The sequence below is a fragment of the Ursus arctos genome, unplaced genomic scaffold, assembly GCF_023065955.2.
Source record: "Ursus arctos isolate Adak ecotype North America unplaced genomic scaffold, UrsArc2.0 scaffold_3, whole genome shotgun sequence".
In the NCBI taxonomy this organism is placed as follows: domain Eukaryota; kingdom Metazoa; phylum Chordata; class Mammalia; order Carnivora; family Ursidae; genus Ursus; species Ursus arctos.
This window is the reverse complement of record NW_026622985.1, coordinates 9,599,958-9,621,899: the sequence shown is the minus strand read 5'-3', so window position 1 is coordinate 9,621,899 and position 21,942 is coordinate 9,599,958. Positions and strand designations below refer to the sequence as shown.

General features: G+C 62.1%; 1 protein-coding gene across 1 annotated transcript; it reads left to right on the top strand.

Moving 5' to 3' along the window:
- The first annotated feature begins 11,663 nt into the window (after window positions 1-11,663).
- Window positions 11,664-21,883, top strand: AEBP1 (AE binding protein 1). Its single transcript, XM_026502303.3, is given in 22 exon segments — window positions 11,664-12,179; window positions 13,814-14,170; window positions 14,698-14,760; window positions 14,886-14,957; window positions 15,104-15,155; window positions 15,157-15,239; window positions 15,319-15,396; window positions 16,096-16,173; window positions 16,495-16,575; window positions 16,684-16,737; window positions 17,577-17,686; window positions 17,765-17,904; window positions 18,150-18,234; window positions 18,334-18,478; window positions 18,572-18,657; window positions 18,986-19,109; window positions 19,312-19,508; window positions 19,628-19,807; window positions 20,023-20,374; window positions 20,454-20,593; window positions 20,734-20,833; window positions 21,006-21,883. Coding segments are annotated over 22 exon segments (3,489 nt in total). The 5' UTR covers window positions 11,664-11,926; the 3' UTR covers window positions 21,665-21,883.
- The last annotated feature ends 59 nt before the right edge of the window (window positions 21,884-21,942 follow it).

Below are 21,942 nucleotides of genomic sequence, written 5' to 3'. Positions count from 1 at the left end.
TGAGGCGGAATGCTCTAAGCTCCTAATCATGGCTTGATCTTTCTGGTGACCACCGCCCCTCCTGAAACCATCCTGGAGCCCACCCAGAGTTGCCTCATTAGAACGAAAGACACTCCCTTCATCCAGGAAATTCCAAGAGATTTAGGAACTCTATTCTGGGATTGGGATCAAAGACTGTAAGTTAGAACAAGAGATGCTCCCAGTGCTCTTGTCGCTTGGAAAAGTCCAAGGGTTTCGGGAGTTCTGTGTCAGGTATGGGGACAGAGACTGCTGTATGTATTTTCTATTATTTCAGGGACGGGACCCAGAGAGCCTGGCTGCATCACAGACCTCCCAGCCGATGTGCTTCCTAGAGGCAGGGGCTGATGATGTGAAAACTGTTACTTGTTCTCTCTGGGAGGTGGAATACATTCGATACTGCTTAACCATAGTTACTTTGTTGTTTTGCCTATTTTCTTATTTTTCTGCAATAAGCACACACTGCTTGCACAATAAACAGAGTGTTCAATAGACCCATAGCCAGCAGCCCTCAGTGGTTTGGCAGGTGGGGACGCTGAGCCCGCTGGGGTGCAGGGGTAAGGTGGGGGTGGGGCAGGTAGGGGCGCCACCCAAGTTTCTGATGACCCCCAGCTGGTAGCATTGCAGACCCAACGGCATGGTTGGCGGGACCACCCGACGTCCAGCCTGGCACAGGCACTGGGGGCCCTGCCAGCCCCACGAGCACTCATTAGGGGGAAGTGACATCTCAAGGGGGGATAGGGCCAAGTGGCCACCTCAGCATCACATCTGATCCTTACATCAAACCTGGATGGGGTAGGGTCACTTCTCCCCACAACCTCCCTGGGTGCGTCTGACCTTCCCCTCACCCATCAGTCACCCCCAAATCCACGCTGCCCAAGTCACGCCCCTGGGTTCAGAAATGTGTGATCAGCTGTCTGCAGAGCATGCCCCCACCCTGTTTTGCCCATCCCCTCCCATGGAAATTCTCTTCCTGTGGGCTCCCCTCTGACCCCCAACCACCCGTTACAACCAGTGGCCTCGCTATCCCCTCCCTCACCATCTGCTGAGCCCAGGTTTTGCAGGCTCTGCCCCAGTATCGTCCCCAGCCTGGCATCCTTGCACCCCGCAGTCCTTCTAGTCTCTGTGATTCCATTCAGCCACACGAAGGCCCTCTGCCCACGGGACAGAACCCCAGTGCGAGTCAGCTTCCTGCAGACCCACCTAGGCCACACACTGCCCCTAAACCCCTGTCCACACTGTCCCTGTCCTGTAATCCTTTCGGCTGCTCCCCTACAACTGGGTCTTCTGAACCTTGGCAGGGGCATGCCCCTCTCCAGGACACCATCCATTCCCTGCAGGGATTTGCCTGGCCCAGCCCAGTTGCCCCTCCCTCCAAGAGGCCTGTGCGGGTAACGAAGCCCTGGCTGACCCTCCTGCGTGTCCTTCAGCCTGCTGGACGATAGCATCTGTCTCCTCTGCTGGACGGAAGACTCCCAGGGGTGGGGGTCCCTCCTGCATGGGCTTGGGGTGGCAGTGCCCGCTCATGGAGCCAGTCTATGAATGCTTTTTGACTCAGCAAGTCATCCTGGCCCAAAATGCATGCAACCCGACTTTTCCCGCCCTTGGCAAGCTCTTCCTACCAGGAGATGCCCCTGTGCCCGTGGTGAGCCCATGCGGCCTAGGGCTGGCCTGGCTGGGCTTACACACCCCCACAGGAGTCCCTGAGGGTTGACCTGGAATACACATGGGATGAGGGTCTCCCCAGACTTCCACGTCTTTGGGGTTCTAGACACTGAGTCTGACTCCCCTTCTGTGGGGACAGTGTTTATACACTATGAGTGGGTGATTTAAGAGGGGGAGGGTCTGGGCCTACATTGGGTGATGGACTGGGAAGGGACATGTGTGGCAGAGGCCCCCGCCCCAGAAGCAGGGGAAGGGGGGGGGAGCCCAGAGGTCCAGGAGAAGGAGGTCATGAAAGGAGCCGTGGTGGCCCTGGGCGGTTCCGGGGGATGCAGGTGCAGCTGCCTGAGACAGGAAGCAGAGAGAGGAGCGTGGACCACGTCTTCGAGAAGCTCAGCTGTTAGGAGGAGGGGAGAGAGAGAGCCGCTGCAGGTTTTAGCCCTGAGCACTTCCAGCACCACAGCAGCCCTGGGGGTGTTCCAGAACCCCTTCTGGCGGCAGGAGCTCTGGAGCTGGGGTCCACGCCTGCCGGGGTCCCTCCTTCTCCATTGGAGCGGGGTGCTGCTTCCTGTTTCCGTCGGCTGGCCTTCGGCTGAGGTCTGCAGACGAACATGCGGGAATGTGAATACCCTACCTGCACACGGATCATAACGTTCCTAATGCCTTGGTTCGTTTCTTATTCCTACACTTCCTGGGATTGCAGCTTTGACACCTTCCTCCACCACATACTGGCTATTTTTTTTTATAACTTCCTAAGAGTTTCGTAATCTCGCCAGACTCAGGAGAGTATATCGTCTGCCACAGACTAATTATTCCTCAGCATCTATTATCGACACCTTGTTCAGTAGCAAAACTTCTGAGATTTAGCTGGCATGAGGCCATTGGAAAAAGGCTGCACTGCTCAGCTTCCCTTGTAGCTGGGGATGACCTGTGACCGAGCTCTGGCCAACGCCAATGGAATCAACTTGGAGGTTTGTGTGAACTTCCAGAGAGTTTTCTTCAAAGAAGAAATTGTGCTCTGCTATTCCTTTCTTCCTTTCTGCTGGCTGGGATGATGGCCTGATGGCTGGATCTCAAGCAGCTATTTTGCACCAAGAGATGGAAGCCATAAGTTGAGGATGCGGGAGTAACAAGATGAAAGGAGCCGGAATCTCTGGTGATTCTTAGGTTGCCATGCCAGCTCTGGACTGCTTGCCTTGGACTTTTGTTTATGTGAAGGAATAAATTTCTACCTTATGTAAACCATTGTTACATTGGGCTTTCCATCATTCATAGCTAATCCTATTGTAATTGAAAAGCCATTTTGGGCAAGCAGAAGTTGTAGGTTACGAGTTGTTAATCAATTGTCCCCTTGTCAATCAATTAGGAAACAGGACCCTCTGTGTTATCTGAAGCTATTCAAACCTAAGTGTTAGACTGAATTTTTTTTTTTTTATTAAAGTTTTACTTGCTACGTTATGGAGCCCTTAAATCGTTTCTTTCAGGTAGATTTTACGTTTTGGAGACTTTGTGTCTTTTCCAGAGATGATGTAGTCTTTTAGTCTTGCAGGGACAGCAGTGCCTGATGCACTGTCCTCTCAGCGATGTGGGTCTAAGCTATCAGCATTTTCCTGTGGATGTTTCTTATTAGTGTTCTATTAGGCTTCGTCAGGGTTTGTTATAAGGCAAAGGTACTCCTTTCCAGAAGAGGAAGGGGACTCTTGGCTAATCTTCATTGTGAAGCTCACGGATGACCTACATCAATTATCTAGAGCCCTGGGTGCTCATGGTCTGCCACGCTCCTCGTGAGCTCCAGCGCCGACCATACTCCTATCCTCACACGGTTCCAGCCAATGCTGCTCTCCAGCTCACAGGATCCTATGAAGGTATCTGTCCCGCATTCAGACACTTAACAGATGTTTATCCGGGCCTTGTGTGCTGGGCCATCCTCTAAACAGGGAGGATGTGTAGTAAATGTCACGGTGGTGGGAGAAAGGTAATGCACAAGGTGTCAGTCCTTGCTGAGGGACCAACAACTTAGCTCAGCAGATGGAAGCAATCACATTTATTAGCTCACATGTCTGCCAGCTCCCCAGGCTGCCCTGCCTGTCTGAGCCCAGCTTGGCTGGCCTCCCTGGTTGCCCTCATGGTCCCACTGGCAGGGTACTGGCCCCCCAGGGCCTCAGCCTGCCGCTGTGGTCTGTTCTCCAGTGGGCCGGCCCAGGTTTGCCCTCACAGTTCTGGAAGGCTGGGGGGACAGGGAGGGGGACACTGCAAGTGCTTCTTCAAGCCTCTATTTGAGCGAGTCTCTCCTTGTTCCACCGGACAGGGCAGCCACGTGGCCAAGCCTGTAGTCAAAGGGGGAGGGGCCTACGAAGTTACAGGGTGCAGGGCAAAGGCCATCAGCACAGGAAGGCCACTTACCTGGAGCTATTAATGCTGTCAGGATGGCCCCGTGGGTCAATATGTCAGCTATAAGGTGGGGGCATGGGGTGGGCTGTTTCGGGGGACATGGGACAGGGCTGAAGTTCTGTGCAGGGCAGTGCGGGGAGCCCAGTGCCCAGAGAGGGGGTTTTTGGGTAAAGGACCGAAAGTAGTGATATCTGAGGAAAGGGTGCCCCAGCAGAAGGAATAGCAAATGCATCCCCAAGACAGGACACGCCCCCCACGTTGGTGGCATTTTCTCCCACTAAAATCGGGAAAGTGTTGTATTAGTCTGGGTGGGCCCAGGGAGGATTTCTCAGGGACTAACGCAATACCTTGCTCCCCAAAATCCCTGTGGACAGGCTGAGCAACCAGGCTCGTCACCCCCAGGGCCACAGAGCTCCTCCATGTGGCCACAGCCCACCTCAGGGTGGGAGAGTGTTGTGGGTGGGGTTGCTGGGGCCTGTGCTCTTTGTAAGGCTGCCATCCAGTTTCCCGAGATGACGAGCTGGGGCCTGCTCCGCTCTCAGGTCCTCTCGTGGTGCCCGGGGAGGGGACCCGGTGCAGCCCCGTGTGGTGTGCATGTGGCCGGTCCTCTGGCTGAGGTCGATGGGAACAAGGGGTAGGCTGGAGTCCAGTCACCTGGCCCCAGCCTTCCCAGGGACACGTGGTGAGCTGACGTCCTGGGGTGTGGGGGGGCCTGGGGGGCAGGGAAGGCTGGGCTGCAGAGGAAAGGGGTCCCCAGGGCGGCGGGGGGGGGTCCGTGGGATGGCTGGTCCGGGCTCGGGTGCTGTGGAAGAGGTATTACTGGCCAGGGTTCTCCAGAGAAATGGAACCCATAGGGTATACGTGTGTGTATCACTATAAACAAATGTGTATGTACATACTATATATACAGATACATAGATGTAGAGAGAAGGTGTGGGGGGGGGGGGAGAGGGAAGGGGAAGGGGACAGAGATTGATCTCTCATGCAGGTGTGGCTCAGGCCATTACGGAAGCTGAGAAGTCTTGCTCGGTCTGCCGTCTGCCAGCTGGAGGCCCAGAACAGCAGGGGGGGTTGTGGTTCGGTCCAAACCCAAAGGCCTGGGAACCTGGGGTGCCAAATTCAGAGGATAGGAGAAGAGGTCTATCTCAGCTCGAGTGACGCCTGGGTCCGCCAGTCCCAGTGCGCATATGCGCCTCAGCGGCACGGACACGCCCAGAAGTAACGTTTTACCCGCTCTGGGGCATCCCCAGCCCCGTCGGACACACACGGTGAGCAAGCACAACACCGTCCTGTTCTTTGCAGACAAATGACCCTGAGTGACAGTGCTCAGTGGCTCCCCAGCACCGCCTACACCAGGAGCCGTTCAATCCTGGAGCATCTTGCATAGGAAAAGTAGCACTAAGCATATTTTCATTTGCATTTTCCTGAATTTTAAGAAGGTCGACAGTTTGCAAGTATTCACTGGCCACGGTCGTTTGTACTTTTGTGAATTGCCGGATTCTGTGTCATCACGGAAACCAAGTCAGATTGGTTTAAAAATGTAAAGAATTTTATTGAACAGCTTCCTTTTAGCAAAGACGCTTTTTTTGGGGCACAGCTTTCTAGATTTATCTGAGGGAGTCCTCATGCCCTTGTGACACCTTGCTGGAGGGGAGGAACGGAGGCTCAGACAGCCGCTCTGAGGTCGTGGTGCACCCCTTACAATGCTCTCTCTGTCTGGGGCCGTCGGTCCTTCCCCAGCATTTCTTTTGCCTGTTAATTTAAGCTTCAGTATGTTTTGAAATGAAAGCTAAAACTTTAATCAGCCCAAGTTCTTGAAACTTGTGCCGTTTCTGCCGAGAAACTTCTCCCAAGAGGAACCCAAACTCAGACCCCTGTTTTCCTTGAAGACCGTGATGGCTTCTCTTTTAACAGCTCTATCTTCCACCCATCGGGAGTTAATCTGGGTGAGGACGGGGTACTAGGATCCACATTGTATTTCCCACCAGACGCCATCTGGAGCCACTCCCCTGGGACGCGACACTGGCAGGCTGTCCAGCTGCCTGTGCCGCACGCCGTTGTCCCGTCTGCGGACACAGACTCTCTCAGGGCGCTGGAAGCCTGCCCCCCGCCAGCGGGCAGCGCCCCCGCGGCTGCGGTGACCCCGGTCCCCCGGGGGGGCTGGGTCCTGTGGTGAGTGGAAGGAATCCGGGTGAACTCTGCTCACTCAGCAGAGCAGGCCTGGTGAGCTGGGCGGGGACACCAAACTGTGGAAAATCACATGTCAGAAACCAGGGAAATTGTTCTGCCAGTTGTATGGACGACTAGACACTGTCTGGGAGACCCCAGGTCCCATGGCCCCCAAGCGGCCTGACCCCCCCACCCCCAGTAACATCCAGACTGCAGACAAGGGGGCATTCCTAGGGGCCGCTCCTAGAGGAAGCGAGCAGGAGGGATGGGCCCGGGGCCTTCTTCCTTGCTCCCTGGAGACAAACCCAGGGCTCCAGGAGGCAGAGAGGAGCTGGTATGTGATCCTAGGGCCTGCCGTCCAGAGCCCGGGCTTCCCAGGCCTTCCCAGTAAGAGCACCCCCACACATGGGCTGAGAGAGAGAGCACCCCCACACGTGGGCTGGCTGGCCGGGCCGTGGAGGAAGGCCCTTCCGAAGGCCCCACTCGGCCACCTTAGTACTGAGGCTTCGCTTCCCCCATGGCCCAGCCTTGGTACCTGAGCTGTTTCCCCTGACGCCCCGGGAGCCTAGGAGGGTCTCCGCCAGGCCTCCCAGGCTCTGCCACTCCTGCCTGTCCCAGCTCCTCTGCCCTGCGGCTGCCCCAGCCAGACCGTGGGCAAGCGGTGCTGTTGGTGGGTCAATGTCCCATCTCTGCCCAGGCCGAGACCAGGGTATCTCTTGGTGACACTCGGGCCTCAGCAGGAGGGACTAGAGCCACCACGGCCCCGTGGCCCGGGGCCAGAGGCTGTGGAGCCCAGATGGAAAGAGCATTCAGTCTGGCTCAGAAGTCTGTGCCTGGCCCTCCCCCGTCGGTGACATGCTGTGACCTGAACACATCACTTCTCCCGGAGCGGCTGCTTTCTCACTTAGGGATGGGGAAAGATGCCGGCCTACTGGACAACCGTGAATCACTTCCCGTCTGCCACCCATGTGCCAGGACCGGAGACGTGCGTGCGTGCCTGACGGGGGAGTCCCAGCCTGGGGGAAGGGGGTTGAGTCTCTCCCCCACTGAGATCCCCCCTGCCTTTTCTCCCATAGGCCAGGACGCTGTCTCCCCACGGGTTGTTACCCTCTCCTTGCCCTCTGTCTCTGGACCGTCCAGTCCCTGACGTCCTGTGCCCTTCAGCCTAAGCGTCTCCAGGGGAAGACTGCCTCCATGCCTGTTGGCTCTCTGGGCCACACTTAGGTTGGCCCCTTGCTGAGAGCTCCAGGAACCAGTGAGCCAGTCCAGGAGACACGACCACGGAGTCATGGCACATGTTGCCTGGGGGCCCAAAGGGGAGGGCGCTGGCACCAGGTGGGGGGCTGTGGGCTGGAGACTAGGAGGGGGAGGGCACTGAGACCATGGATGTTGCAGCCATAGCAATATGGGGGGAGGCAGTCCCCTGCTGGGGTTGCTGGCCCGCTGGCTGGTCTGGGGACATCTTTTGGCCCAGAGCTCAGCTCTTCCCCAGAAGGGCCAGTAGAGGGCCTTCTCCCTGCCTCCCCCCAAGGCCTCCCTACCTCCACCCCATGGCCCCCCACCAGCATTCCCTAGTGCTTCCAGTGACCACATTTTGAAAGCAGGAACCCTGAGGTTTGGTGGGTGGTGGGAACAGGGCCAAGGTCACGGGGTGGGGGTCAAGGATGGGAGTGACCCTCACACTTTCCAAGGCCCAGGCCAGCACAGCCTCCTAACTGAGCTGCAGAGACAGATACTAACACAGACTCAGTCAACAGAATTATTCGAGGTCACAGTTCTAAGACTGACTTCTGGGATGGGGGCAGGAAGGGGGAAATCTCCTGTCCCTCCTGCCCCAGGCCCATCCTGCGGTCTCTGTGGGGAGGTAAGCTGCCTCATCTGAAAGCCTGCCTGATCTAAACCAAAGCTCCCATTCCTTGCCCTACCCACAGCATCTTCCTCCCCCCCCCCAGCCCTGTGGGACAGACCCCACGAGACTGGAAACAGGGTGGGTTCCATTCCTTCCCATTCTTCTTGCCCTTCCAATGTGGGAGCTCCTGACTCCCCCAGCACACCTTGCTGGGGCCAGGGGGGCATTACTGAAAGGGGCAACGTTGCCTTGGTGCCCCCCCCCCACCTGACAGCTTGGCCTACATGTCCCCTGGCCCTCCTGGCAGCCTTAGGGCCTCCGCACTCCCCATTCCTCCCGGACGGCGCTGGTGTTGACCTCTGAGGGCCCCCACTTGGGTAGGGAGAGCCCCTCCACCTCTCTCTCCTGAGGACTTACCATCAGCCCACAGGTTCCTCCGCGAACACTCCTTCCTCTCTCCGGAGGCAGCTAGAGTGGGCCTACCAGGCTGAGAGATCACTCTCCTTTCCCTCTCCCTCTCCCTGGCAAGTCCAGTCCTACTGTGGCCCCGTGGGCAGACCCTTCTGGGGAGCGAGTGGAAGGCCCAGGCTTCTCTCGGGAAGTTGGAGGTGGGGGTGCAGAGGCCAGGGTGTCCAGCAGACCCCCACTAGCTCCAAGAGCCCTTGGACATGCATACCAATGCCGCACCTGGGAGCAGGAGACACCGGGCCCTGAAAGGGTGAACGGAGCCTCCCACCCCCCCCACCTCCCTTGTGCTACCCTTGGGGAGTCTGGCTAGTTGCCAGACTCACAGGCCCTGTGGCTGCCTCCCTGCCCCCAGGCAGAACCTGGGCCCAGCTCTAGGGCCTTCCAGGGTGCGAGTCTGAAAGTGAAGAGGGGTCCCAGCGCCACCCACGGACCGGGGGGTCCTGGCCCGGCCTGGACAGCAGTCCATCCTGCTCTCCACCTGCCCAGACACTTGGGGGCAGAGGGCCCCCAACTCCCTGCCCCCACCCCCTGCCCAGCTCCCCACGAGGCTTTTGCTCATGTCCCCGTTGGTGACTCACTGTGGCTGAGGAAAACTTTCTTTCTATTCCTTTCTGATTTTTTTTACGGTTTCTATTTTCCCTGGCAGAGATGTTGGGCCCAAATCTGATCCATGTGTGAGCCAGCTGAACTCAGGAGCGTTCCCAGGGAAGTGACGTTCCCCAGCATCCCCCCCCCACCACCCCCACCCCCAGCCTTGAGCCTCCCTGCTCGACACACTCAACTGGGGGCCGCAGAGCAAATTCCAAGACAAAGTTTCAAGAACGATGATTCAGAGACTCACAGAGGACATTTACGGGTAAGAGCTTGCTTCATCTCTATGGCCGGGACCAGCCTGGGGACACATGACAGGGCGAGTACAGCACAGGGACCAGGAGGCCTGGCTGGGGGCAGAGGGTGGGTGGTGCTCTTTGAGAGCTCAGGTGGGCAGCCGTGGTCTCTGGGGGGACATGACGAGAGCTGGGCGCTGGCGTGTTCTCACCGCTGACATCGTGCCAGGCAGAGCACGCGCTCTTTCTGCACCTGAGGCTGGGGAGCAGGGGGTTACTTGCTGCCTTCAGATGGCCAGGAGGGCGGAGCTGGGGTGGGACCCTCGGGACCAGCTCTTGACATGGTCCCACTGCCTTTTTAAGCACGAACAAGGGTGAGCCAGGGAGAAGGGAGGGAAGGGCCTTGAACAGAAGGCGTACAGAGCCTTCCTGGGTCCTGCTCCCGGTCCGGGGGCTGAGCCAGCAGCCCCCACAGTATCTCTCAGGCTGCCCGTGGCTGCGTGCAGAGGCCCAAGGGCTTCCTGACCTGCTCCTTCTCTTTCCCTTTAGTCCAAGGTCCAAACTGCCTGTCGATCATCCCAGGGGCTCCTGGGTTTTCCCAGCTACTACACGGGGCCAACCTTGGCTCAGGGCTGACTGCTGCTACACTTGACCCGTGGAATCGAGCTGTGCTTTTTCTCGCTTCCTCATTCCCCCTGCTCTGGGAGCTCCAGCCTCAGGTGTGAGGCCCATTTGGGGCCAGCTGACATTTGCCCTTCAAGATGCCTATGGAAACACACGTGTCCTAACTTCCTACGCCAGCACCCATGGCAGACATTACTAATCTATTTTGGATTCTCTGATCTATGCTGGCACCCATACAGATATTACTGATTGATCCTGAAATTCTCCCACTACCCAATATATGTGCCCCCCCCCGCCCCGTCCATGCGGTGGCTGCAGCTACCGTGAACAGTCTTTAAGAACCAGGTTCTGGTAAGAGGAACGAGAGACATGGCCGTCCATGCTGGGATCTGAGCTGGTGGGAAAGCCGTGTGTCCACAGAGATGAGGCAGGGTTCACTGCAGGAAACAGAAGAAACCCTAGGGGAGGGGACTGGCCCCAGACAGTAGCACCTCCTGCCTCAGTGTCTAGTGACTGTCCCCGTGGCACACCCCAGCACACAGCTTTGGTGGGTTAAAGGCACACAAGGTCTCTCCCCAGCTGGGTCCTCAGAGGCAGCGTCTGGTCTACTTTGCCTCTGTGGCTCCTGTACCTTCCATGTGGATCTGGGCGCACAGGCACTACCCGTAAATCTTCCCTTGACCAGGCCTGGCTTGACCTGAGGCTGTACCATTTGCTGGAGAGGCCAGGTAAGCGGGCTGCGGGGATCCAGGTGTAGGAGTGGGCAGGAAACCCCTCACCTTGTATGGAAATCATTGCGTGAGTGCGGAGTCCCATTCCTGTGAAATTATACACAAATTTAATACAACTGGAAAGGAATCTCCTCCCTCTGCCCCCTTCCAAACTTGCCCTTGTTTGCCAGGACCTGGGGGGAGGGGGACATTACTTAGAGACTCCCAGCCCCAGCAGAGCAGCTGGCCTGCCCTGAGGGCAGGTTTGCACCTGCCTGCCACTGGAGAGTGAGTTCCCGAAGAGCTGTCCCTCACCGGGAACCAGCACAGGGCTCATGGACCGGGGAAACTAGCTGGGCGTCTGAAGGAAAGCTGGTGACAGTTCCAGAGTTGCCAGCCCAAGCCTCCAGAGAGAGGGAAGGATCGGTTGGCCAAGAGCCCTCACCGCCAGACCAGAGCCCTGAAATGGGGGGTCTCAGAAACCAGAGGCGGAAGGAAGCCCAGACCCTGGGCTCTGCCGTCAGGGCTCCCGATCCCCTCCGTTGGTCTTGGTGGCATCTCGCCTCCCGGTCCCAGCCTACTAGAGCGCGGTGCTGCAGACCCAGCGTCGGGGGGTGGGGGGCGCCATTGGACCCCTGGGACCTGCGTCCTCAAGACCCCCATCCCCTCCGACTCTCCCTCCCCCTCCCCCAGGTCCTCCGTCCTAGGCTCAGGCCTCCGGGCCCGGGACGCCGGCCCCAGATACCGCTCCGGAAAGTGCCAAGCGCGCGGCGCCGGGACAGATCGCCGCACCCCCCCCCCCCGCCCCCGCAGCCCCTCCGTCCACGCCCGGCTCCTCCTCCTCCTCCTCCTTCCCCAGGGGTGGGGGGAGCCGGCTCCGGAAGCCCCGGCGCCCCCGCCCCGGCCGCCACTGGAGCTTTGGAGAGGCGGTCCGCGCGGGAGCGCGCCACGCGGGGCCGGAGCTTCCAGCCGCCACCAGCGCCGCAGAGGCCCCCGGCCACCCCTGAGCCCCCCACTCTCTCCTGAGCCACTGCCCGGCCCGGAACCCTCTCGCCCCACCCCGGATCCTCCCTCCCGCTCCTGCCCGGAGCCCTCCGTCTACCCCGGAGCCCCCGCCCACGCGAGACCCCTCTGCCGCCCCTCCCCAGAGTCTCCCGCCCCTCGTCCCCGGGGCCCCCCGCGCCCCTGCCCCCCACGCAAGCCCGGCCATGGCGGCCGTGCGCGGGGCGCCCCTGCTTGGCTGCCTCCTGGCGCTGCTGGCGCTGTGCCCCGGGGGGCGCCCGCAGACGGTGCTGACCGACGACGAGATCGAGGAGTTCCTCGAGGGTTTCCTGTCGGAGCTGGAGCCCGAGACCCGGGAGGACGACCTGGAGGCGCCGCCGCCCCCCGAGCCCACCCTGCGCGCCCGCAAAGCCCAGACGGGGGGCAAGCCTGGGGCGCGCCCGGGGGTGGCCAAAGAGGGTAAGATCCCCAGGGGCGCCGTGCCTGGGGGGTGGCCCACCGTGCAATGGGGGACCTCGGGGTGCCCCGCATCTCAGGTGACAATGGCAGGCCCTGGCAGGGGTTTGGCCGCTGTCCAGTCTGCTCTGTGAGGCACAAGAGAGCCCAGATGTCTGGCAGGACCCTGCGCCAGACAGAGGTCAGTGCTGGCTCGTAGCCCTCGGCATGGACGCACATCCAGCAGGTCTGCGGCCGGAGGTTTGGGCCCTCCGGTCCCTCACCCCCAGCCCCCCTCTGCCCCCCAGAAGGATGAGCATTGAGCCACGTGGAGACTTTGCTGCCCCCTCCCCAAGTCTGTCCTGTGAGCTGCCCTCATGTCTTCATGGGGCCTGTGTGTGGCACACCCTGTGTGGCTGTGCCCACGCCACCCCCAGAGTCCCAGCTTCAGACCTTCCTTGGGAAGGTCTCCAGCACCCTCCTGCCCGGCCTCCTGTTCCAAGAGCGCAGAGGCAGGTGAGGGGGCTGCCAGGAGCAGTGGGCAGCACAGTCTCCGTGGCGCGGGGCTTCACTGTGGGGGTGCATCACAGGGCACGCGGCCCAGGGCTTCTTACATAATCAGTTGTCAGTAAACCTCAGCTGTGTGTGGTGACTTTCTGCAGGGGGGCAAGGGTCCTGTTGATCTCTCTCTCCCAGGAGACTCCAAAGCACCATTCATCATTCCTGAGGTCAGCGGCCCCTCCCCTGCGTCCTCTTCTAGATCATTCCTGGCTCCTTCCCCACCCCTTGGGGGGCGGGTCCTAGGACCCAACATGGCCTCCCCCCCCACCTCTACTCCCCATTCCAGGCTTACTGTCCTGGCCTCCTGGATGCCGCTGTGGCAGCCCTGTTTCTCCTGGCTGTGTGCATTCTGTAAATTTTTCTGTGTTTAGGCCTCCGGCCACCACCCCCATCACATTCTCCATTGCACTTGTTCAGGGGCCTGGGGGACTCCCACAGACTGCCCCGTGCCCTGCTCCTGCTTCCTCCCCCAGACTCTGAGAGGGCTAAGCAGCTGGGTGCCTGGGGGGAGAGCCCCCCAATCCTCTGTGTGGCCCCAGGACCCCCTCTTGGTTAGAGCTGCCAACCCACCCCAGACCCCTTACTTTTTGAAACAGGCATGAGTGACCCTTTTCTTTGAAGCTTTTCTTGCCCCTGCAAGGAGGTCCCAGGCCCAGGCCCTTGACTTTGTGTGGCAGTTGGCAGGGATGAGAGCTCCTTCCCCTTTACACCGGGCACTCCCCCGGCCTGGATGGCTCAGTCACCTCTCTGCCTGTTCCGTGCCCGGCACAGGATAACGCTCCCTGATCAGCTGAGTGGACACGTGGGGAAGAAGGGGATGCTGAGGGGCCTCTGTTGAGTTTTGGCAGGTGGGAGGGTGAGGGCCTGCTCCCTGGGCCAAGCTGTGGTGTTGGCGGCAGAGAGCTGCAGACAGAAAGCCTGGGTTCTGATCCCAGCTCTGCCACGAGGGCAAGTGACTTAACCTCTCGGTTTCCCAATCCAAGAAACACAGGACCCGCAGGAGCCGCTGTGCCTGGGGTTGTGGGCACCTTGGGGCGGCCACATGAGGTATGGAGCGAAGTCTCCGTTGATTTGACTTACACCTGCATTTGTGACAGCACCTGTGGAAAAGGCCAAGGACAAAGGGAAGAAAGGGAAGAAGGACAAAGGCCTCAAGGCGACCAAGCAACCCCTGGAGGGGTCCCTTAAGCCACCCAAGAAACCCAAGGAGAAGCCTCCTAAGGCCACCAAGAAGCCCAAGGAGAAACCACCCAAGGCCACCAAGAAGCCCAAGGAGAAACCGCCCAAGGAGAAACCACCCAAGGCCACCAAGAAGCCCAAGGAGAAACCACCCAAGGCCACCAAGAAGCCCTCGGCTGGGAAGAGGCCCCCCACCCCGACCCCCTCAGAAACCCCGTGGTGGCCACGGCCCCTGCCTCCCGGCCCCGGCCCCGAGGAGCTGCCGCAGGAGGGAGGTGTGTGCCGGCAATCCTGGGGCTGTGGGGCTCTGAGCTGCTAGGCTACTGGGAGGGAGAGGGGGTCCCTAGGCCTCTGCCTCCTGCAGTTAGATCCCGAGGGCCTCAGAGAGGGTGGGCTCGGGAAGCTCGCTGTTGTCAGGTGCATAGCCATTGGTTGGAGCTCCCTCGGGGTGGCTGCCTCCTCTGGGTAGGGGCCACCTGGCAGCCTTGTGAATGGCGTTTGCTCTCCAGTGTCCTTGATCTGTCCCCCGGGCCCCACGCAGATCCCTCCTCCCGTGTGTTGTTGAGCCCTGAGCCCTTGGGGAGCCCTCCTGCTGGGGCCTGGGCTCCCCAGAAAGCCCTCCAGCTCTCTGGCCCCAGGAGATGCCAGCAGGGTGCTGAAGGCCAGAGCGGTCCCAGCCTCTTGGGAGTGAGCTCAGGCTTCAGGAGCTGTCGTCAGGGCCTAGGTCTTGCGGGGGGCTCCCTATACAACCAGTGGTCAGGGCGGGCTTCCCGTCCACCGGCTTGTGGGCTTTGCATTGCAGGCGGGGCCCTCCCAAGTCCTTGGCTGGGTCCAGGAGGAGAAACTGACCCGGAGCGCCAGTCTGGTGAGTGGCCGATATCCACCTGCCCTTGGGGACTCGCTGCCTCGGCTGGCTGGCTTTCTAGCGTGGGCCTGGGGAGGGGCATCTGTGAGTGTCCTCGACAAGGCAGCCCTGAGCATTTCCCCCAGAGCCGGAGGAGGAGGCCGAGCCGCCCACGCTGGACTACAACGACCAGATAGAGAGGGAGGACTACGAGGACTGTGAGTAGGAGCCCACTGCCCCTGTCTGGATCCGGACCCCTGGCCCCAGGGCCCGCCGATGGTGGGTCCACCCCGAGGCCCTGCCCTCCCCGCCCCACCGCCCTCCAGGGGGCCTTGCCTTGGCTCAGAGCCCGCCCTCCCCTCAGTTGAGTACATCAGGCGCCAGAAGCAGCACCGGCCGCCCCCCAGCAGGAGGAGGCCCCGAGCGGGTCTGGCCGCAGCGCCCGGAGGAGAAGGCCGAGCTGCCTGGGCCTGTGCCAGAGGCCCCCAAGGAGAGGATCGGTAGGATGGGGACAGCTGGGGGAGGGAGGGGTGCCCGGCATGGGGGCTCTGGGCCCACCCCTGCCTCCCGCCTCCACAGAGCCGCCTCTGAAGCCGCTGCCACCGCCCCTGCCTCCTGACTACGGGGATGGCTACGTGATCCCCCACTATGATGACAGTGAGTGCCCGGGACCCCGACTGGCCACCCCCTTGCTTCCGGGGCTTTGGTGGGAGTTGCCTTGGCGCAGGCCCTCCCGTGCCCCTCCGTGCCCACATGGGCTCACAGCCCTCTCGTCTCTCTTCCCTCGGGCCAGTCCCTCCCGAACCCTAGTGGGCTTCACTCTCCGTCCCCTGCTCCCATTCTGCCTGGCGTCATGGCACAGGACTCCAGCTCCTTCTGGGCAGCCACTGTCCTCTCCCTCTTGCGCCTGTGTCCCCGTGGGCCTGAGCCGGGCCCTGCCTTTTCCCTGCCCCCAGGTCCCCACCAATCCCTCCCACTGACCTTTCGCCCCAGCTCAGCCCTCACTCAAGACCACCCCCTCCCTCCGGGCCACAGGTGTCAGGTGTCACACAAGGTGTGTCCTGTGTGTGCCCCACTCCCTGCCCAGACTTCATGGCCCACCTTTCCCCAAGCTGGTGACTTCCCAGGCTCTGCTCATCCTACCTGTGCCTAGGGGGCCTCCCCCAGGAGACCCTCCCTCCTCATCCCTGCCTCCCTGGATTCTTCATGGGCAGGCCCTGATCCCACTTCCTCCTCATGCTCTCCCCCCTTCCCAGTCCTGCCGGCCGGGCCCCTGTGGATGTAGGAGCTCTGGCTCGCAGAGGGGCCCTGGGGACAGCATCTGGGCCACCTCAGCAGGGCTCTGCCTCCCCACAGTGGACTATTACTTCGGGCCTCCCAGACCCAGGAAACCCCACACTGAGCTGGAGACAGATGAAGAGAAGGAGGAGCTGAGTGAGTGGAACCAAGCTGTTCCTACCCCCAGCCTGACCCCCAGTGCAGGCCTGACCCCCCCTGCCCCCACCCCCCATACAGCCCTGACCTCTGACCCCCCTGCCCCACTCAGCCTAACGCCCGCCCCCCCCTGCAGGCCTGCCCCCGGTGCAGGCCTGACCCCCAATCCCCTGTGCCTCCGCCCCCACAAGCCTGACCCCTGAACCCCCTGCAGACCTGACCCCTGACCTCCTTGCCCCAGTGCAGGCCTGCCCCCTGAGCCCCCTGCCCCCTGAAGCCCAGGGCTAAGATAACAGGATTCTTCTACCTTCCACTGTTCAGAGAAACCCAAAAAGGAGGGCAGCCCCAAGGAAGAGGAGACAGATGACAAGTGGACTGTGGAGAAGAGCAAGGACCACAAAGGTGTGTGTCTGGGGGCTGAAGCCACACAGCCGGGGTCCCTGTGTGAGAGCAATTGCATTCCTGAGGCTCCTGGACCCTCTGTACCACTTGTCCCGTTGTTGCCTCCAGGGCCCCGGAAGGGTGAGGAGCTGGAGGAGGAGTGGGCTCCCACGGAGAAAGTCAGTGAGTGAGGGGCCTGGGGGCTGCGGGGACTGGGGAGAGGGTGGGGAATGGCGGGTGGGTGTGGGGGCTGGGGGTTGGGGGGCTGGAGTGTGTGGGGGGCTGCTGTATGTGGGGGACTGGTGTATGTGGGGGGCTGGTATATGTGGGGAGTCTGGGGTATGTGGGGGAGCTGGTATATGTGGGGTCTGGGGGTTGAGGGGACTGGGGTGTGGGGGGGATTGGGTGTGTGTGGGGACTGAGGGGTAGGTGTGGGGGCTGGGGTTTGGGGAGCTGGGGAGTCGGTGTGGGGACTGGTGGGGGGGCTGGCATGTGTGTGGGGGCTGGGGTATGTAAGGGGCTGGGGGGGGCTGAGGTCCATGCAGTGACAGCAGGGTAAGGGTGCTGGACAAATGACTCAAAGTCACATGTGGATCCCCATCCTGGACTTCCCGATGGTGGTCCAGGCCTCCAGAATCCTTTCCTGCTCTTAAATTCTTGGGACCCAGAAGGGGCAGGTGCTGGAGTATCTCTGCCCTGGGATTAACCCGCGGGGACAGAACTCAGCACAAGGCAGGTGTGCAGATGGCCCTGATGCAGGTGGTGCCTACGAGGGGCTGAGCTCTGGGGTGGCTGTTCCCTGTAGTTTCATGTGAGCATGTGGCCTTTTGGAGCTGGCGGCCTCCGCCCTTTCGCCAGATGAGGAAGCTGAGGCCCAGGGAGGGGAAGCACAGGCTGGGGCGCAGCTGCCCTGACGAGCGCCCCCTGCTGTAAGGGCCCTGGGCTCTGGGCTCCTCGTTCTGGGTTTTGTGGAGGGAGTGCCAGAGCCAGTGGGCCACCAGGCTTGGGTGCCGTGTCCCTAGAGTGTCCCCCCATCGGGATGGAGTCCCACCGTATCGAGGACAACCAGATCCGGGCCTCGTCCATGCTGCGCCACGGCCTGGGGGCACAGCGAGGCAGGCTCAACATGCAGGTGGGTGTTGGGCGGCGCCCATCCTGCAGCTGGGTGCGGGGCTCTTCCCCGGCTCATCGTCCCCACCACCCGCATCAGGCAGGGGCCACGGAGGACGACTACTATGACGGGGCGTGGTGCGCTGAGGATGACGCTCAGAGACAGTGGATCGAGATAGACACCAGAAGGACCACCAAGTTCACAGGCGTCATCACCCAGGGCCGTGACTCCAGCATCCAGTACGTCAGCCAGACACACAGGCACTTAGCGAGGGGTGGATGGCTCTGGGCCCAGGACTGCGTCCCACGCAGGACATGCCACCCCCAGTCCTCGTGGGTGTGCGTTCAGCCATCCATGACACGCAGAGGGCGTGGGAGCCGCTCCTGCTGCCCGGGGCAAGCCCCACACACCCCTGGCAGCTCCTGAGTGCCCGGGACCTGGGGCAGGGGGAGCAGCCTTGCCCTGACTGCCATCTGCTCCCCAGTGATGACTTCGTGACCTCCTTCTTCGTGGGCTTCAGCAACGACAGCCAGACGTGGACGATGTACACCAACGGCTACGAGGAAATGGTGGGCACCTGAGCTCGCAGCTCTGCCCCGGCATTGGGGCTGGAGGGGGCTCTTGGCGGGGGCGGGGGCGACGCTGCTCTGAGGCCGGCCTCTCCCCAGACCTTCCATGGGAATGTGGACAAGGACACGCCCGTGCTGAGCGAGCTCCCGGAGCCGGTGGTGGCCCGCTTCATCCGCGTCTACCCGCTCACCTGGAACGGCAGCCTGTGCCTGCGCCTGGAAGTGCTGGGGTGTCCCATGTCTCGTGAGTGCAGGGGGCTGGCGGGCAGCCGGGGCGGGGGCGGGGGCTGGCCAGGCTGGCAGGTGGCCGGCTCAGGGCCCTGCCCGCCTCCTGCAGCCGTCCACAGCTACTACACCCAGAACGAGGTGGTGACCACAGACAATCTGGACTTCCGACACCACAGCTACAAGGACATGCGCCAGGTAGGGCGCTTGTCCCTGGGCCGTGGGGGCCTGTCCGGCAGCTGGGCTCAGGGCTCACGGGGGAGCTTGTGTTCAGGGCTCCCATCCCAGACACGGCCTGTGAGAGGGAGGTTGGCCCCCGCTCGCCTCGGGAAGGGGGAACCCACAGGGCGTCTCCCTCTGGTGCTAGGACCCAAGAGGGGCTGGGGTCGCTTGCAGCCACTCCTACCATAGACGCCGTCCCCACGGAACAGACCAGGGGGGTGGGAGCACCTGGCACTCGCTGCATCAAGGGCCGCCTCCATGGGGGGTGGGTTGTGTAATTTGGTGTCCCCCCCACCGCGTCCAGCTGATGAAGGTAGTGAACGAGGAGTGCCCCACTATCACCCGCACGTACAGCCTGGGAAAGAGCTCCCGCGGTCTCAAGATCTACGCCATGGAGATCTCGGACAACCCTGGGGATCACGAGCTGGGTGAGGGCCCTCCCTGGCGTGGATGTGAGCAAGGCCCTGGCACTGCAGCTGGTCCCTGGGCCTGTCTCAGGAGCCTCTCGGGGGGTCCCCGTCTGCCTTGTCGGGCCCAACAAACCTCAGCTGCCCCCATCTGCCTGGGTGTGAGCCAGTTTGGGTCCTTCCTCTGGGTCCCCGGGGGTTGCTGAGGCTCCTGCCCTTGCAGGGGAACCCGAGTTCCGGTACACGGCTGGGATCCATGGCAACGAGGTGCTGGGCCGAGAGCTGCTTCTGCTGCTCATGCAGTACCTGTGCCGCGAGTACCGAGACGGGAACCCCCGCGTGCGCAGCCTGGTGCAGGACACACGCATCCACCTGGTGCCCTCGCTGAACCCCGATGGCTATGAGGTGGCAGCGCAGATGGTGGGTGGGGGAGCGGAGGGGTGGGAGGGTGGACACTGGGCTGGTGGGTGGGGGCGGCAGGGCCAGGCTGGGCGGGGGGTAGGGGGGCAGGCTGACGTCAATCCCACTGGTTCCTCCAGGGCTCCGAGTTTGGGAACTGGGCGATGGGGCTGTGGACTGAGGAGGGTTTTGACATCTATGAAGACTTCCCAGATCTCAACTCTGTGCTCTGGGGAGCGGAGGAGAGGAAATGGGTCCCCTACCGGGTCCCCAACAATAACCTGCCCATTCCTGAACGCTACCTCTCCCCAGACGCCACGGTGAGGCCACAGCCTGGCTAGCAGGCCTGGGGGAGCAGCCCGGACCCTGGGGTCCTGAGCTCCGGACTTGGGGGTGCGCTGGTGGGTGACTGAGGCTAGGCACTGAGCCTGCAGAGGCTTGAGGACACAGAGGGGGCATGAGTACTTGGGGGGGTACTTCTGCAAGGAGGGTGATGGAGGCTGTGGCTCAGACCTCACACAGTGGTCGCCCCCAGGTGTCCACAGAGGTCCGAGCCATCATCGCCTGGATGGAGAAGAACCCCTTCGTGCTGGGGGCCAACCTGAACGGTGGTGAGCGTCTCGTCTCCTACCCCTACGACATGGCCCGAACGCCCACCCAGGAGCAGCTGCTGGCCGCAGCCATGGCAGCTGCCCGGGGAGAAGACGAAGACGAGGTGTCTGAGGCCCAGGAGACCCCAGACCACGCCATCTTCCGCTGGCTGGCCATCTCCTTCGCCTCTGCCCACCTCACCATGACGGAGCCGTACCGGGGAGGGTGCCAAGCACAGGACTACACCAGCGGCATGGGCATCGTCAACGGGGCCAAGTGGAACCCTCGGTCTGGGAGTAAGTCAGCCTGGGAGGGGCCAGGTGGGGCGTCCGGTGGGGCCCGCGGGTGACTGCGGCTCTGTCTGCCCCTGCGCAGCCATCAACGACTTCAGTTACCTGCACACCAACTGCCTGGAGCTCTCCATTTACCTGGGCTGTGACAAGTTCCCCCATGAGAGTGAGCTGCCCCGCGAGTGGGAGAACAACAAGGAGGCTCTGCTCACCTTCATGGAGCAGGTGCGGGGGGGGGGCGGGGGGACTGGGCTGGGCTGGGGTCCTGGGGAACTGAGGCCCAGAGGGGCCCGGCGGGACAGGGGAGCTGGGTGCGGGCTGTGTGGGGCCTGCATGTGGACCCCCGGCCTTGCCTCCCTCCGCAGGTTCACCGTGGCATCAAGGGGGTTGTGACCGATGAGCAGGGCATCCCTATCGCCAATGCCACCATCTCCGTGAGCGGCATTAACCACGGTGTGAAGACAGGTACCTTGTGTGCACACGGCCGCCCCTCCTTCCTGAGGTGGGGAGGCAGATCTGTGCGAGGTCTTGGCCAGACGCTCCCCCCCCATCCCCAGGGGGTCCGCCCGAGGCAGAGGGAGGGCTGGGGGCTGGGAGGGGGACGTCTTGGGCTGCAGCACCCGGCCTCCCGCTGCAGCGAGCGGTGGTGACTACTGGCGCATCCTGAATCCGGGTGAGTACCGCGTGACGGCCCACGCAGAGGGCTACACTCCGAGTGCCAAGACCTGCAACGTGGATTATGACATCGGGGCCACCCAGTGCAACTTCATCCTGGCCCGCTCCAACTGGAAGCGCATCCGCGAGATCATGGCCATGAACGGGAACCGGCCCATCCCGCGCATCGACCCCTCGCGCCCCATGACCCCCCAGCAGCGGCGCATGCAGCGGCGCCGCCTGCAGTACCGGCTGCGCATGCGCGAGCAGATGCGGCTCCGGCGCCTCAATGCCACGGCCACCCCCGGCCCCAGCACCCCCGCGACAACGGCGCCCCCCACCGCCACGCTGCCCCCCACCCCCGCTCTCACGGCCTCCCCCACCCCCATCGCCAGCCTGGGGCCCTGGCACGTGGCGCCCGAGGCCACCACGGCGGGCACGGCGGGCTGGGAGGAGTTGGAGACGGAGACTTACACGGAGGTGGTGACGGAGTTTGGGACGGAGTTTGGGACAGAGCTGGGGCCTGAGGAGGAGGAGGAGGAGGACCAGGACCAGGAGGAGGAGGAGGTGGTGGTGGTCATGGGCCCAGATTTCCCTTTCACCACAGCCGAGACCTACACAGTGAACTTTGGGGACTTCTGAGCACCCGAGCCCGCTCAGCCGCCATCAGCACGCGGAAGCCCCCTGCCCTCGGTGTAGACCGGCCGGAGGGGGCCCACACGGGAGGGCACCGCGCAGCCAGGCTGTGCAGGCAAGCTCCTGGCCGCCTTGGACGGGCTGAGCCGGGCTCCGCAGGGCCCGGTGCGCACAGACTCCACCGCCATCTGCCCCGTCAGCCGCACCAATAAAGCAAGCTCATGGCAGACGTGTTGCTGAGCACTCGGGGAGGGGGAGGAGGGAGAGCGGCATGCACGCGAGTG